Source organism: Scleropages formosus, chromosome 8, assembly GCF_900964775.1.
Source record: "Scleropages formosus chromosome 8, fSclFor1.1, whole genome shotgun sequence".
Taxonomy (NCBI): domain Eukaryota; kingdom Metazoa; phylum Chordata; class Actinopteri; order Osteoglossiformes; family Osteoglossidae; genus Scleropages; species Scleropages formosus.
In genome coordinates this window covers 3,329,429-3,345,698 of record NC_041813.1, presented here as the reverse complement: position 1 = coordinate 3,345,698, position 16,270 = coordinate 3,329,429, and the positions used below count along the sequence as shown (strand labels likewise).

General features: G+C 43.1%; 1 protein-coding gene across 2 annotated transcripts in view; it reads left to right on the top strand.

The window, feature by feature from the left end:
- slc35f3b (solute carrier family 35 member F3b) overlaps window positions 1–15,872 on the top strand; it is a 30,164-nt gene extending 14,292 nt beyond the window's left edge. For both annotated transcript variants that reach the window (XM_029254172.1, XM_018725032.2), the window contains 5 exons: window positions 5,245–5,464; window positions 12,128–12,253; window positions 13,039–13,231; window positions 14,778–14,867; window positions 15,541–15,872. In XM_029254172.1, the coding sequence (XP_029110005.1) occupies window positions 5,245–5,464; window positions 12,128–12,253; window positions 13,039–13,231; window positions 14,778–14,867; window positions 15,541–15,782 (871 nt within the window). In that variant the 3' untranslated portion in view covers window positions 15,783–15,872. The remainder of the gene's footprint in view (window positions 1–5,244; window positions 5,465–12,127; window positions 12,254–13,038; window positions 13,232–14,777; window positions 14,868–15,540) is intronic.
- Window positions 15,873–16,270: the final 398 nt, after the last annotated feature.

Below are 16,270 nucleotides of genomic sequence, written 5' to 3'. Positions count from 1 at the left end.
GGTATATTTAAAAAGGGTCACAGGAAAAAGGAGAAAAACAGGTACTTACTGGTTATAAACTCAAAATTGTGTAGCTTTCGAAGATTTTGATGTATCCATTTAAAATTAATGGATATATCAAGATCCTCTAAAACGGTACATTGGTTACAAATCATTGCTTTGTTCTTAAAGGAACTACTGCGGTGTCGATGTAAAAAAATATCAAGAGAGGAGAACTTTTTTGCTGTACAAAATCTGACTTGTTTGCCTTTCTTTGGCATTCAGTTTAATTTAAATGAATTTGTATTTAGGGCAGCATGGTGGCTCAGTGGGTAGTGCAGGTGCCTTGGAGCTCTTACCCTGAAGGATGGAACAGGGTTTGAATCATTTCTCAGCCAGTGTGCAGTTTGCATTTTCTGCATTTGTGTTTGAATGGATTTCCTGCAGGTACTCTGGTTTCCTCCCACAGTCCACAGGTATGCACTTTATCTTATTACTGTTCAGCGCAATGGTGAGACTAAACTGTCCACAGTGTGTGTGCAGAAGAAGGAAACTGGAAGAAGAACTGAAATAAGTGACGTCATAGAAAAAGGAGTGAGAAGGCAGCAGAGGAGAGGATACAATAACTGTCAAAGAGGGCTGAGAATAAGCAAAAGAGCTCGGGGGTCAAACAGTGGTTCGCTGCCCGGCCCCCACAGGGTATGGCTGGCGGCGTACCGTTCTTGTCACTTCTGTTGTTGGCAGCACTGGGGAGCTTGATCTCTGGGTTCTTCTGCTCGGAGGAGTTTGGCCAGGATTCTGCATGAGCCTCACGCCCCTCGTTGTGCTCCAGTAGAAATCCTGAACACGATGATCCTGCAGCATGTGTGTGAGGCATATACTAAATAAATAATAACAGCGGTGTGGCTCTATGCTTACCGCACTAGTGGTGCCTCTTGCAGGGCCTCCTGCCCCCCCCTCACCGGTCCCCTGAGAGGTAGCGCGCACGCACACACACAAGCTCTGCCGTGTTCGGATAGTGCAAGTGATGGACATCGTTGTGCGACCTGAGACCTTTACATCTGACGGTGTTTGTTTACTCTAGTTTACTCTGTCCGCATTTAAAAAGGGTCTTAAAGCTCACCTCTTCCACACTCATTTTGCCCATCATCTCTTAAGTTCGTGTAAGGTGTAAATGTTCATGCTTTATAACTGTAAGATGATGCCCAGATAAACCTTTACGCAGCTACTCCTGTAATGTAACGTAAATGTTTATATGTATCTAAAAATATATATACTGCATATTAGTCGGAAGGTGATGAGGAATCGTTGGTATTCTGATACAGTCTTATGCAGCTACCGGTGTGATGAACGTTGGTTCATACGGTGGAAAGAAACAAACTAACTGCACTTCACACGTCCGCATCCAAGCGTCTCTTCCCGCTCACGTAATGAACACATTATATTTTCGATGAGATGGGCAGCACGGAGGAGGGAAACCGCACCCACGGCTGCAATTTGTAACGATCACAGATGATTTAATTATACGGGCTCGCTCGGGTTTTTAATGGGCTTCATCTAAATTCCCCGCAGTAAGAGCAAGGAGAGAAAAACTCACAAAGAGTCTGATAGTCATCGCTAAAAACATCTCGTTTTTGCTTATGGATCGTTTTTCTCACTAATTCATTGTAATGCTTTTTAACTGTCTGAACGAATGGTCTTGCAGCTGTGTAACCCATGCGTCTACACAGTGTCACCGTCGTTGCCATTTCTACCCAACCTCTCCACTATCCACTAAGGGTTAAGTTTGTTACCAACACATATAACGCACTAGAGTAACAGGAGTTGTTCTGACTTCCAGTAACGCTGCTCTTCTTCCGCCGAGTAGAAGGACCGAGATGAACGACGGCAATACGAGCCTTGGACTCAGGAGGACACATTCGCCGCACAGACACTCCAGACCTCCTAAACTACAGCAATTCCTCCTGCCAATGATAAGTTTGTCAGGCCAACATTTTAGCTCACGACACCTTTGATAGGACTCAAACTTGCTTGTACCCCAGCGGTGTCTCAATTACTGTTGTTGCCCCATGGAGACTTGGACCACAACGCGCCGAGACGGCCACTCGCATCGATCCAGGGCTCTAGGCAGATTCTCTAATGAAATGAGAGCGGGTCCTGACCTAAGAAGTCACTTAGTGGCTGGTGTGTAGCCTCTTCTTTTGAATGACTTTGGTCACTTTGTGCGGTGCTGCGGGTTTTTTGGCATGTTGAAAACGCAATATGCAAAGCTTTAGGTACGGTTACTGACGACGAGTGCAGGGACAGCTGGTAGCGTACTGATTAGAGCTACTGCCTTTGGATATGAAGGTCCCGGGTTTGATGCCTACCTCTAGCTGTTGTACCCTTGAGCAAAGCACTTATCCTCCCAGTCCAAAGACATGTTGTTCAGGTTCCCCCATAGTGTGTGAGTGACACACAGAGAGTGTGTTTCACTGATGTATGGATGAGTGACCCAGTGTAAATAGTGTATCTAGCAGTGTAAGTCATCTTGGTGAATAAGGTGTGTGGGCTAGTAATGCTACATACTATCCATTGTAAGTCACTTTGGAGAAAAGTGTCTGCTAAGTGAATAAATGTATCCTAAAAATTGTTAGTGAAAATTGCCCAGCTGCATAATTGGGTATATAGTGATAATATAGGGACAGCTACTAGCATAGTGGTCAGAGCTATTGGATCTGAAGGATGCAGGTTTGATCCTCACCCCTGGCTGTAGTACCCTTGAGCAAGGTACTTACCTTAAACTACCCAGCTGAATAAATGGGAAAATAATTGTAAGTATCTTAACATTGTAAGTCATTTTGGAGAAAAGTGGCAGCTAAATGAAAGAATGTAAAGTGAGGACAGCCGGGTTATCTTGAGGTTGATGGCTTAGGATCCGAGAGCAGCCGTCTTCACGTATTTTGCATGGTCTGAGAAAGTCAGAGAATTCATTATGGGAATGATGATTCATGCTGAAATTAAACTGCAGTAGTGCTATATTTGGAAAAGAAGTTGGTAGTTGCTGTAAAATCAGCGGATATACGTACATAACATTAATAACATTCATATCGGTATAAAAGCAGAAAATATAGAAGTCATATATTCATTATTATTGCTGTGTTCATTCTGCCGTTATGCTTTTGGTTAATACCACAAATTCATGATGTTAACGGACAGTAGAATGGCACAATATGCAGTGCTGTCACCTCATAAGGCCTGACCTGTTTGAGCACAGGTTCGAATCTGGCTCGGTGTGTCTGGGGTTTGCACGGTCGCCCTGCATCTTCATGGGTTTCCTCCGACAGCTGAAAGACGTGGAGTTCTGGTGAATTGGACACTCAGTCACCTTTAGTGTGTGGCTACTCTGCAAATAAACGGCATCCTGACAAGAGTGCATCCATCTCAGGAGGCCTTGAGCCCAGTGATTCTTTATCACAAAAACCCTGCTTAGGATAAGTCGTCGTTGGAAATGGATATATTTCCATCTCTGTTGCAATGGCAGTCGAGAACAAACGGAGTTGCTGTGGTATAATCACATTTTTCTCTTTTGGCCTAAAACGGCAATAAGCGGTCGAACGTGAACAGTTTTGGGTAGGAAGATTTTTGGTCCATTACCCAACGGGACCCACCCTATCCATTTGCCTCACCGCGGAACAGACAAGTGATAAGCAGTTCCGGTTCTTTGACCATTGAGTTCACTATGTCAGTAACCTTCCTACGTACATCGCTACAGATTATTTTCATTCTCCAAGCATGAAGCCGTCCATAAATGTCTTGGGAACTGGTCAAAAAAACTTCAGCACTGCAGCAATAAACTGTCTCAACAGCACCGAAGCATGACAAAGATACGATAAAGATATATCGTAACAAAGATTTATTGCAATGTAAATGTTATACAGATGGTCCCCGAGTTACGATGGTTCGACTTACGATTTTTCGACTTTACGATGGTGCGATAGTGATACGCAGTAGAAACCGTACTTAGAATTTTGATTTTTGATTTTTTCCCGGGGAAGCGATTTGCCGTTCGATACTCTCTCGTGATGCTAGGCAGTGGCAGCGATCCGCATCTCGCAGTGTCACGTGATCGCTAGTGTCTACAACCGATACTCTACAGTGCTCTATGTTTCCAGTGTTTTTTTGGATACCCCTCCGGTATCTACGTTGTGTTTCGTGCTTCCATCATTTCTACAAAACACACATCCGTGTCTCCTGCTACTGGTGAGAAGAAGAAGAGGAAGGCAGTTACTCTAGAAGACAAACTCAAGATAATTACCCAGCATGAAGGCGACAAGCCTGGCCATCGCACGAGAACTTGGACTTTTGCAAATCGACCATCTCGACCGTCTTAAAGGAGGAAAAGCGATGATGTTCAGTAGGTTAGGTGCGTTACGTGCATTTTCGACTTCCGATGTTTTTGACTTCCGATGGGTTTATCGGAACGTAACCTCATCGTAAATCGGGGACTGTCTGTATATATCAAAAAAAAAAAAAAATTACTAAGAAGGAGATCAGGAATTGTTGATGTTCAGATAAAGTTTTATGCAGTTACTTGTGTGATGAACGTTGGTTCATATGGTGGAAAAAAACAAACTAACTGCACTTAAGTATCACACATCTGTATCTAAGTTTCTCTTTCCGCTAATGTAATGAACACGTTGTATTTGCTATGAGACGTACGTCGCTCTGGAGAAAAGCGTCTCATAAATGAATACATGAACGTGTGAATGTAAAGACATGACATGATAATGGGAGGAGAGCAACAGTCTGATAAAACACTGCCTAGAAAAAAGCACGAAAAACAAGAAATGAAAGTGTCATTATGTTATACCTGTATATACAAGCGTTTTTAACTGTTATTCATAGTTGGAGGAACAGCCAACTGGGAGAACTTTGGCACTGGGCTACAAATGGGTTTTTGGATTTGTTGCGAGGCAGTTTATCAAAAAGTCAGGCGTTAACCAAAAAAGACAACGCAAGTGGATTAACAGATGTCCTATAATCCTTTTATTTCCCTAATGGAAACTGCCAAGGTTTTGCTGAAATCTGTGTTGTTGTCATTCATTCATCGCTCTTTATAAACACTTTGTGCCGCGTTTCTGACATTAACCGTGAAGTATGTGTGCGTCCGTGCATATTAACACCGTGTCCTCCGCGTCGTGTCGCTTTGTTTATTAACACTGTGCTCTCTGTGTGTGTTGTGTGTGCGTGTGTGTGTGCGTGTGCGTGTGTGATCCTCTATAGGGAGTGCTGCAGATTCTTTGGAGATGACGGTCTGACAGCGAAGGTGTTCTTCACCAAGGTGGCCCCCTTCGGCCTGCTGTGGACCCTGACCAACTACCTGTACTTGCAGGCGATCCGCAAGATCAACACCACCGACGTGTCTGCGCTCTTCTGCTGCAACAAGGCCTTTGTCTTCCTGCTGTCCTGGATCGTGCTGCGCGATCGCTTCATGGGCGTCAGGGTGAGCTTGCCTCCTCGCACCCTTACTACACGCTTTGGAGTAGCGGCAAAATAAGGTGCGGATGTGTCGGTGCACGAGAACTCCTGCTCTGCTCGTGTGACTGATGTGATGGTGGTGCGGCGGCGTCACTAGGGGGGTCGCGGGGGTGCGGACCGCACCGAGCGACAGCGGCAGAGGGGGTGACAGCAATATCGACTGTCTATAAAATTCCCGTGCAGTGTTTCAGCAGAAGTGTATTATTCTGTATTAAAATATCCCTCTAGTTATAAGAACAAAAACATTTTTCGTAATAAAGCCGTTTACATGTATCAATGTACCTAGAAAGGTAAAACTCTGTGCTCGTTTGCTTTTTGAACCTCCCAATGCGCTCCGCTCACAGCTCTCATTATTACCCAATTACAATACAATTACAATTACAATTACAGTGGCGCTTCGAATCACATGGTTGTCTCTACGCGCTACAAACACGCGCTCTTGTTTTCGTCGCTGCAGCCGTTTTTATAGTCGCCGATTTTGTCACATTTTCTGCTGTTTCAGCTACAGTATTGTGGTAATTAGTGTTTGTGAACCTATATGAATAATGTTAAAATAGACATAATTTTGATGTAGTTCTTAAACGTTTTTATTCAATTCTACTGTTTTCTTACTGAATTTTCTCTTTAACCACATGAAATTCTGTAAATGTGAATCCATTTAGGCTGTGTGTATGATATTGTAATTTAAAGGTGTAACTTTAATTTTGCTAGTTGTATATGTCATTACTATTGCCATTACATTCAGTGATATAGGGGAATTACAATTTATAAGTAATAATAGTACAGAAAACCACCTTATTTTTCCCCGGCCTTGGCTTGGCCAAAAAAAAAAAAAGTACAGAAAACATTACTAAGGATTCTGTATGGTCTGGTATGGGAGGAGTTCCACGGGGGGGTGGCACCATGAGTTACCGCACCGGGTGACACCAACCCTAGCGATATGTCCCAGACTCTCCCTCCACCTGAATCCCTTTATTTGCTTTCCAGCAAAGTGTTTCTTTTTTTTTTTTAATGTGTAATTTGAATTTAAATTGTCATTTTGTACTCCTTGTCCTCTGAGTGACTAACTCCTTATTCTGATTTAGTGTGTGGGGGGGGATCCTACATGACAACACTATGGTTATTCACTATAGGAGAGATTTGCAGGAAGGGGTATGCAAGGTCCAGGAGGAATTGTGGGAAATGCGCGTGCCGGTCAGTGTCGAATTTAATGCTGTGGATGGAACTAAATTGGCGACTACGACACCCCAGACATTAATTGCACAACAAGGTTGCAATAAGAAATGGTGCTAAGCGGTTACTAATGATTGTCTGATGGTTCAGTGGGGGTTCGGGGATAAATTGTTTTCAGGACTGGATATTGATTTGTAGTGTTGATGAACCGTGGGGAGTTTTTAATTAAGACAATAACAGAATGAGAGAGACGTTGGTAACAGGCTCCTGGCGGTGCACTGGAGTCCTCGTTGATGTCAGACCTCGCCTACAGTTTGTGTGCGTGGCAAAATATCCCTCCATTCATCAGCAATAAGCGCTTGGAAAATGTAGGGTCACAGTGGTATGGAGCCTGTTCCAGAAGTATAGGGCACCGGGCAGGGTGCACCCTGGGTGGAATACAGTTCGTCATAGGAATTGCACATACTCACTCACACACACACACACACACACACACACACACACACACACACACACACTAAGGGCAATTTCGACTTACCAGTTCACCTGAAAGTCGCTGGACTGTGGAAGGAAACCAGAGCACCCACAGGAAACCCATACAAATACAGCAAGAACATGCAAATGCTACAGAGACAACCTGATTCGAATTTGAGTGAAACCCCACACCTCAGGAGCTATGGGGCACCAGGGCTACATGCTGCACTGCAGTCCTTAGCAAAATCATACTTTCTGAGTTGTTTTCTGTAATATAAATAAAATATTAATTTAATCCAACTGCTTTTTCTTACTAAGGGGCCAGTTATTGACTTGTTGCTGTCAGTCTGTGGCGGATGCTGAAACAAGGGAGACGGATGCTAAATTGAAAGTTTATATAAAAGAAGGGACATCTGGTAATCTAGTAGTTTGAGCTTCTGCCTTTAGACCCAGCAGTTGCAGGTTTGATTCCCACCTCCAGCTGTAGTAGCAGTGAGCAAGGTACTTACTCTAAATTGCTCCAGTAAAATTACCCAGCTGTGCAAACGGGTAAATAATTGTAGGTGGACAAACATTGTAAGTCACTTTGTCAGCTAAATTAATAACTGTTAGAGGGTTCCTCTTCATAAGGTAGGAACACGTGAACATCGCCTTAACCCCAACTGCATGTCTCTTCATTAGTCGTCATTGAGGGGCGTCTTGGTTTTACCTACCGAGAGCCCTAATGTAAGGAGAGGAGGAACAGGAACCAACGGGTATGTGAAATGATCCCAGATGAAGTGTTGTGTAAGGACCTGATCTTGGAGCCCGAACGTTGCCAGTTCAAGCCCCCTGTGGGGATCTCTGTCTTTAACAAAGCACTTAAAATGAAATACTAAAATCCCCAGCTTCCCATATGCATGTCATCGTGAACTGCTTTGGTAAAAAATGAAATCATTAATAATTATTGTTAATAATGAAGAAATGAGCTGCAGCTCAAAGGAGAGCGGTAGTGATACTCATGTTTGGCTCAGGTGTTATGTACACTGGGTTGGTGTTGCCCTGGCACTCCTGCCACCCCACCCCCCCCAATCCCCCCGTGGTGGTCTGCTTTCATCTCTGCAGTTCCCCTCTCCTCCGCAGACTCCCTCCCTCCTCTTCCTCCTCTCATCCCTGCCTCTCTCTCTTCCCCCCCCGTCACTTACTTCTTGGCTCGGTGATGAAAGCAGCGTGTAACAGAGGCTCCTGGCCCCGCGATGAGAATTGCAGCGAGCGAGGCGGTTCTTCCTTTATGTCTGCAGCAATGCGGGGGTAAACTCGGGGGTGGTTCCCGTCACGTGGCAGTAAAACTTGAGATGGATAGGAGAGGCAGGGGAGAATCGGAGAGGAGCGGTCCTATTACAGTGCTCGGGCGCGGGGCGGGGCGGGGCGGGGCGACACCTTCTAAACATACAATCAATCACACACTTAACATACACACTCAACATACAATCCTTTCATTTGAGCCCAAATGGAGAAACGCGTTTCCTTTACCGGTTTCTTGTAGAGTACGACATCACTGATCGCACAGGGTGTGTCCTTAGAACACGTTTCCTTCCTAAGACAGGCGCAGAATCACCGCTGCTTGGACATTTGGCCTGTAGACTTTCACTATTAGCATATTTATGCAAATGATGTGTCACGTTCGCTCAAATATTCAGACCTTGGGCGCGGCGAACAAACCCTAAATATAACTTAATTATGTCAGTTGCGTGTCAATTAAAATTATTTCAAAATAAATATTTGCTGTATGCCTTGTGTGGTTTAGTCCAAACTTAGCCAGTCACTTAATGTAGTTTTAGTGATACATTAGCATGATATAGACATTTTTACTCGAAATTTTTACTTATTTACTATTGCAAAAAAAAAAAAAAAAAAACTAAAAAACAGTATGACTGCATCATACAAGCTTTGTTACTGAATGTGACCTGATACAAAGGTAGGAAAACTTCACAGCAATGCACATTTAATGTTAATGCTCAATCTGTACCTTTCACTGTCATGTTATTAGAAAGCACTGGGTACTGTCAGGAAGGCAAAAAAAAAAAAAAATCACTTCATTCATTGCTTCACTCCAGTGCAACAATTTCATTTGATCATCAATGTAAAATTACTTCAAGTATTTCAGGTCATGCAAAAATAATTGTAATTTCCTTATCTTCAGATGAATATTATAATGGTTTCTGGATGTAATCTGTAACAATGAGAACCTCTGATGGTTCTGGACAAAGTAAATGCTGCCTTACATTTTTGTGCGTGTGTAGCCGATACTTGTTTCACATTTGCAACAAAAGAGATCTTTTTCCTGTACCCCTTCTCTCCACATTCCCTTGGATTTGGGGCTTGATATACAGTATAAGTATTGCAAGGAAAATTATTATGAATTCATGTCAGATTTCATAACAAGCGATTGCATTATTTCTTATGATTTCATAAAAGAGTTGGGCAATCACCGAGGTTAGAAATCCTTCATAAATTTAGCTTCACAGTTAGTCTTTTACTATGTTAAATTTAATTATGGGATTCTCGTCAGTGTTGGCGAAGGCAGGTTGACCCCTCGTAAGGCCAGTCATCACATTCAGAGCCACTGATCTGATTTTAAGTCAGTCAATAAAAACTGGCCCCCTGGGCTCAAGGGGTTAAGGTCTCAGCCGAGCAGCGCCCTCTTCTCTACGAAAGGAGGAGCGGCACGGCAGCGTTTTCCAGCCTTGGGTCCTTGAGGATTCGTTTTCTTCCTTACCTTTAGGTGTTGCTGACATTGCTGTACAAACCAAAATGACATGATTGGTTCACTGCGCACTGACAACCAGCCGCCTTCCAGCCAAAGTGAGAATTACATATGTGAGCGGAGTCTCGTTGCCCGTCGTCGTTCTTCCTCCGCAGAGCACTTTAGTCACATTTCCTCCGAGCACTCGGGGGTCCGGCCCGCACAGCTCATTCGTCTTCTCGACACCTCGCTAATGCAGTGCTAATCCACTCGGGCACCTCGCCCAGGCCCTGTTCATCACTCCCTCTGGCCTCCTTGCCTTGCTGCGCCCTTGGCCGTAGCATGTCTGTCCTTCTGGGGTGGTGGAGGAAGAAGAAACTCCGATGGATAGGTGTCTTGGTATGGCAAGTTTACACTCACTGGGCTGCCTGAGGTGAACTTGGTGAAGGGAGACGAGCTGGAAGCGACCAAGATCAATCGATTCCGGCTCATCGGGCGTCCACATTTTCTCCCTCCGGCTGCTGTACGAAATTACCGAAATTACCATTCTTACTTTGCCTGAAATGTTGAATGAATAGTATTTGTTTTCATTATGAACATAGTAAAAGGTTGAACAGTTGGTAAAGCAATTACACACACCAAAACTATGGAGCAGTGGGCTGTGGACCTTCTCAGTCCAGTCTGAAGTGAAATAACGTGATTGATCTTTTGAATGAATTATAATGGACAAGCAAGTCCTTGTCCTATTGGACTGAGAGAACTTCCCAGCTCTTCAGAGCAGAGTATCAAATCTATGACTTTTTCCCACAATGCAACCTAGTTTCAATTATTTAGAATATGTTTAAACTCACCATGGTTTGGATTGATGTACAGTAGGACTTGGTGTGCACTTTATGAGGTTGTAGGTGGTTCTTTTGGGTCATTCATGTTGTGGGTCTGTCTTTGGCCATCAGTTGCTACCACTGCCTTACTACAGTTCCATGGATGACTAATAGTCCTGACTGAATCCAGAGGTTGTCGTCTTCTCAAGGGGACATAATCTTGAGTAGCAATGTACTAGACAGGTTGAGCTCTCTTTTTGGGCTGAAGATGCATGAGGAGAGGAGATGAAAGTGGTACTTAGTTTTAAGGATCATATCAGCTAGTGCAGTTGTCAGGTGTAAGCAGTTTACCGTGCTCCAGGGGCACAGCTGTGTCACCCCCTCCCCTGAAAAAGTCTGCCTTCCCTTAACTGTAGTTCCCTCATGAGGACTACCTACAACCTGCCCATCCCTGACTAAGGCTACATCCTACCCCCTAAGAGCCGCTTGCTTTTGTAGACATTCACCTTGACTTAGGAAAGTGATACAAGTCATAGAGAAGAACACAGTCTGACAAAGTGCTGCCACTCTTTCTAACAAATGTTGAGAAAGACTAAAGTCTGCATCAGTCGCATTCTGGGACATTTGAGTATTTATAGTCAAGGACTGTATCCCACATGCTGATCCTTCTTAAATGCAGTAGTTAGTAAAAATTTAAAAAAAAAAAAAAAAAGACTCACTATGGTTCTGAAGTTACATCTGAAAATTGTGGCCAACAGCTGGTTACGGCCCATGGTTAGACCACATGCATTTTGGGGTTCTGAGTCCATTTCAGATCTTGTGTTATTCTTGTCTTCATTGCAATAATAAGTCTCCTCCCCTGTCAATTTGGGTGTTGTTTGGATACTAATTGAATCTTAATCTCAAATTTGGCCGCTGAAGGATTGGATTTGCCCACTCCTGTCACAGACCAAGCCTTCATAAACGTTTCAGGATAAAAGGAAGAAGAGTGGGTTTCACGGAAGCTCACATACATTGAGCTGAACTGCCCTCAGTTGGGGGGAGTACTGTTCCACACATTGTGCTTTTCATGTGTGTTGGTGTCGTTATCCTTTACTACACGACAGAGATTTTAATCGACAGGTGACTTGGATCACTTACAATTTTACACTGTCCTACAGGAGGAGACTATCAAGCAGTTCGGGTTAAAATGCATTCATAACCCTTTTTCCAGCTGTGATGTGAATTTGCTGCATCTGCTCACAGATCCAGCCAGTTATGAGTGTTGGAACCACATCAGACCATCTGATTTGCTCTAAAGAGCAGCACACCAAAGAACCATGTCAGTACAGAGTAAAAGGTACTAACAGAACACATTCAGAAATGCACAGTTCCTTGTCCTTGATCCTCCTCCCTGCTGTGGGTTTCTAAAGCCTCCCCATCTGCCCCCTCCCAGATTGTTGCAGCCATCCTGGCCATTGCTGGAATTGTGATGATGACATACGCCGATGGGTTCCACAGTCACTCCGTAATTGGCATCACGTTGGTGGTGGCCTCCGCCTCCATGTCTGCACTCTACAAGGTGAGCAGATGGTCACCTCTAGTGGGAAGAGTAGTGTTTGTAGTGTTCATTCACAATAGAGATATGGCATTAAAAGAAAAAGAGCAATTCCGGTAGCCTGCTCAGCTGGCCTGGAATTTTGTCTGTTGAATGGTGACGTGAATATACAAATCAGACTGGATTTATGTCCCCTTTACATTGTTATATATGTAAAGTGTATTTTTTTCCTTATTGAAGGCATTTGACAAAGTGAATTCTTGTGTTTCGGACTGGTCTTTTAGAAATTTAATATAATAAAAATATTTTGCATTTAAAATTCAACATGTTTGATATTTTATTATATTACTTTATATTAAAAATTACTTTTCTTTTAATTTTATATTTATATTAAATTTTTATTACATTCAATTTTTTACAATTTTGATAACTGCCATTCCTTCCCCACAGTTTCTTTTAGTTATGGTGAATAGCAGTATGTTTACAGTAATAATTTTCCTAGCTGTGTGATTTTGATGAACTCAGCAACGACACACTTTATCCAGGCTATTATCAAAAATACACTGAAAAACCCCAGTCAGCTGTTTTGGTCTGTTTCAACAGCTAAGAATCCCAAAAATCAATACTGATGCAAACCAGAATGTGTTTATAATTGCTGAGACACATCAGATTCTCAGCAAATAGATAGGCTGGGAGTAGCGCCAGGCACACAGAAGACAGGTGCCACATTCCACACACTGTCCCCCCATCTCTCCAGCAGGGTTGACTAATAGACTGGATGAAGAACTGACCCTCACTTTTCCCTACAGGTACTTTTCAAACTGGTTCTGGGCAGTGCCAAGTTTGGAGAAGCGGCTCTGTTCCTTACCATCGTGGGTGGAGCCAACTTTGTCTTCATCAGCTTTGTGCCAGTCATCCTCTACTTTACTCATGTCGAGTACTTTGGCTCACCTGATGACATCCCTTGGGCCAACCTGTGTGGAGTAGCGAGTCTGCTGCTGGGTGAGAACAAAAACCATGTGAAGACACTGAATTCATGTAACACGATATTACTGGAAAAACACATATAAATAAAGCTATCAGGAAAAAAAAAAAGTTTGTGAACCCTTTGGAATGAACTACTCATAAATGTGGTAAACTTTCACCTAAGTCCCAATAACAGACAAATCCAATGTATTTAAAATAATAACACGCAAACAATGTACTTATTCTTGTCAATACCAAATACATAATTTTAAACATTTTAACAGTTCAGGATAGAAAAAGTGTATGAACCTGTAGGCTAATTACTTCTCTAAAAGCTAATGGATTCAGGTCTTCAGTGAGATGAGATTGGAGGTGCCCTGGTCTATTAAAAAAAGGCACATAGATTTGGGTTATTGACAGTTTCTGCTCTTCTCAAGAAAGATCTGTTCATGTGAACCATGCTGCAATCAAAACAAATTTCAGTGGACCTTAGCATAAGAATTATAGAGAAGCATGAAGCTAGAAAACGCGACAAAAGCGTTTCTAAAGGCCTGGGTAAAATCCACAGTAAAACAAATGGAGGAAATTGAGATTTACAGATGGAGGAAATTCTGTTTCCTACTCTCTTGAGGGGTCGGAGCTCTGCAAAGATCACGGAAAGAGCGCAGCGTGTAGTGCTGAAGTAGGTGAAAAAGAACCCTAGGATAACAGCAAAGAACCTACAGAAATATCTTGAACTTGCCTAACCCTCTGTTCACGTGTCCACTATTAGAAAAACACTGAACGATCAAAGAATGATGCTCATGGAAGGACACCATGGAGGAAACAAGTGCTCTCCTAAACAGAGAAATGTGTAATTCTATATTTAGAGGAAAAAAGCACTACACACAAACACGGAAACCTCATCCCAGCCATGAAGCATGGCGGAGGTAGTGTCATGGCTCGGGGATGGTTCGCTGCCTTTAAAGCTTACTACGATAGAGGACACAATGAATTCAAAACTGTATCCAGAAATGTTTACAGGAAAATGCTGGAGCAGCAGTGTTTCAGCTGAAGCTCAGCTGAAGTTGGGTGGTGCAACAAGACAATTACCCAAAACACAGGGGTAAATAAACAACAGAATGACTTAAACATGTGTGTATTTCTGTGGCTCAGTTGAAGATCTGACCACATTTTATGAGTAATGAAATACAGATAGTTCCACAAGGTTCACAAACTTTTCCTAGCACCTATTTATCTCTGTTGAATGTAGTGTTTTTGCAACTGCTGAAAAGGGCATAGCAGGTAAAATTCTCAAGCTCTGTGAAATAATACAGAATATAATTTTAACAACGGGACATGCCGAATTTCTCCCCCGTCCATGTGCATAACTTCATTGATTTCTGCTGCTAATATTTTCCACCAAAACCTCAGTCTCCAGTGCATGGCCAAAGTGCAACATCATACCAATAAATCTCCATTCAACTTCTTCTGGATTTAATCAGCCTCTGTCTGTGTTAATTAGTATTTAGACACAGTAAATCTCTGGAATGCAATTTCAACAAAAGACAATCTAATTGTTTGGTTTTGCTGTTTCCCTCAGCTTTCAACCTCCTGGTGAACTTTGGCATTGCAATAACTTACCCGACACTCATTTCCCTGGGCATTGTCCTGAGTGTCCCTGTTAATGCCAGTAAGAGCCCATTTTCTTGCTTGCTGCATTTCGTGTTGGAGGAATAAAGGTGGGAAATGCGGGATCTCTTATTAATGTACCGAGTTCAGTCCAAGCTACAATGTGCAGAAATCATTCATCTTCACACTACACTTTTGATAAGACAGAACTGTCTTTTTAGGACCGTCAATAGTTCACTGTGACCGTGGTCCCATTTAGAACAGAAAAACAACGTATAAATACAATGTGTAAATATTCCACTAATCTGTAATTCATTTACAGCTGTAAACTTTCACCAACGTGATGCAAGTGTTTAGTCACTCGTCCTGCTGATCGGTCGGTTTTGCTTTTATACCCAAATTTTTCGATTTGTAGCATTGGAAAAACACTTCCATTGTATAGTTACCGTATGGCTGTTGGTGTTACACTGATGTTCATAGTCCATTTGGAATTTTTTTTACATTTTTCTCTTTTTTTTGCATAAGAGTCCACTTCCGCATTAGCATATTTAAATAAAATTGTATTGTTTCAATCCTCAGCGATGCTGCTCATGTGCATCTGTTCAATTAAATACAGTATCTAGTTAAGTAAGTGGTAATTATTTTATTTTTTCACCCGTAAAACTAATGCGGCTTTACAAACGTGCCCATAGAAACGTGAGAGCTTAAGTATATTTTGTTATTGTCTGCTGCAGTGGTGGACCTGTACACCTGCGAGATCCAGTTCAACACGGTGCGCCTTATCGCAGTCTTCATCATATGCCTGGGTTTCCTCATGCTGCTGCTGCCCGAGGACTGGGACCAGTGCCTGATCCAGCTGAGCACCAAGCTACGCAAGAAGGAGGAGGCAGCAGACGGTACGGGAGAAGTGGGCGCCAGTTCGAGCCTCAACTGGAGCCGCAGGACCCGGACCTCCATGTCCACGTTTGGCCACTGACCGCACCTTTTCTCCGCTCGTCCCACCCCACGAACGAGTCCGGAACCCCATCCACACCGATCCTGCCTGGCCCTGGCTTTCACTCCCAGCACCTGCAAAAATGCTTCGATCATTTATTCGCTCAATAAGCATATTAAAGATTTTATTATCCTACTGAAATGAAGCAAAAAAAAGCACAGATGTTATTGTTTCTAAGATCTAAAATAAACATGCATTTCTTTTTTAACGTTTTATATGAAGACTAGCAGTCCTGTGCAATTTGAAAGAAAAGTTTTTTGCATGAGTTAGGCCTATTCACTTGTTTCTTGCCTGGCTCCCCTCCCATTACCATGTTCTTACCCTGATCACACACACTGTTTCTTCATCAGCGGGGCATCATTTGCAGTGTCCTTCGGCAACGTTTACTTGTTTTCCGGACACTCTGCCGGGCACCGGGAAACGCACGGTGGCTCTCTGTGATGTCAGAGACAGCTGAAGGAGCGGGAAAA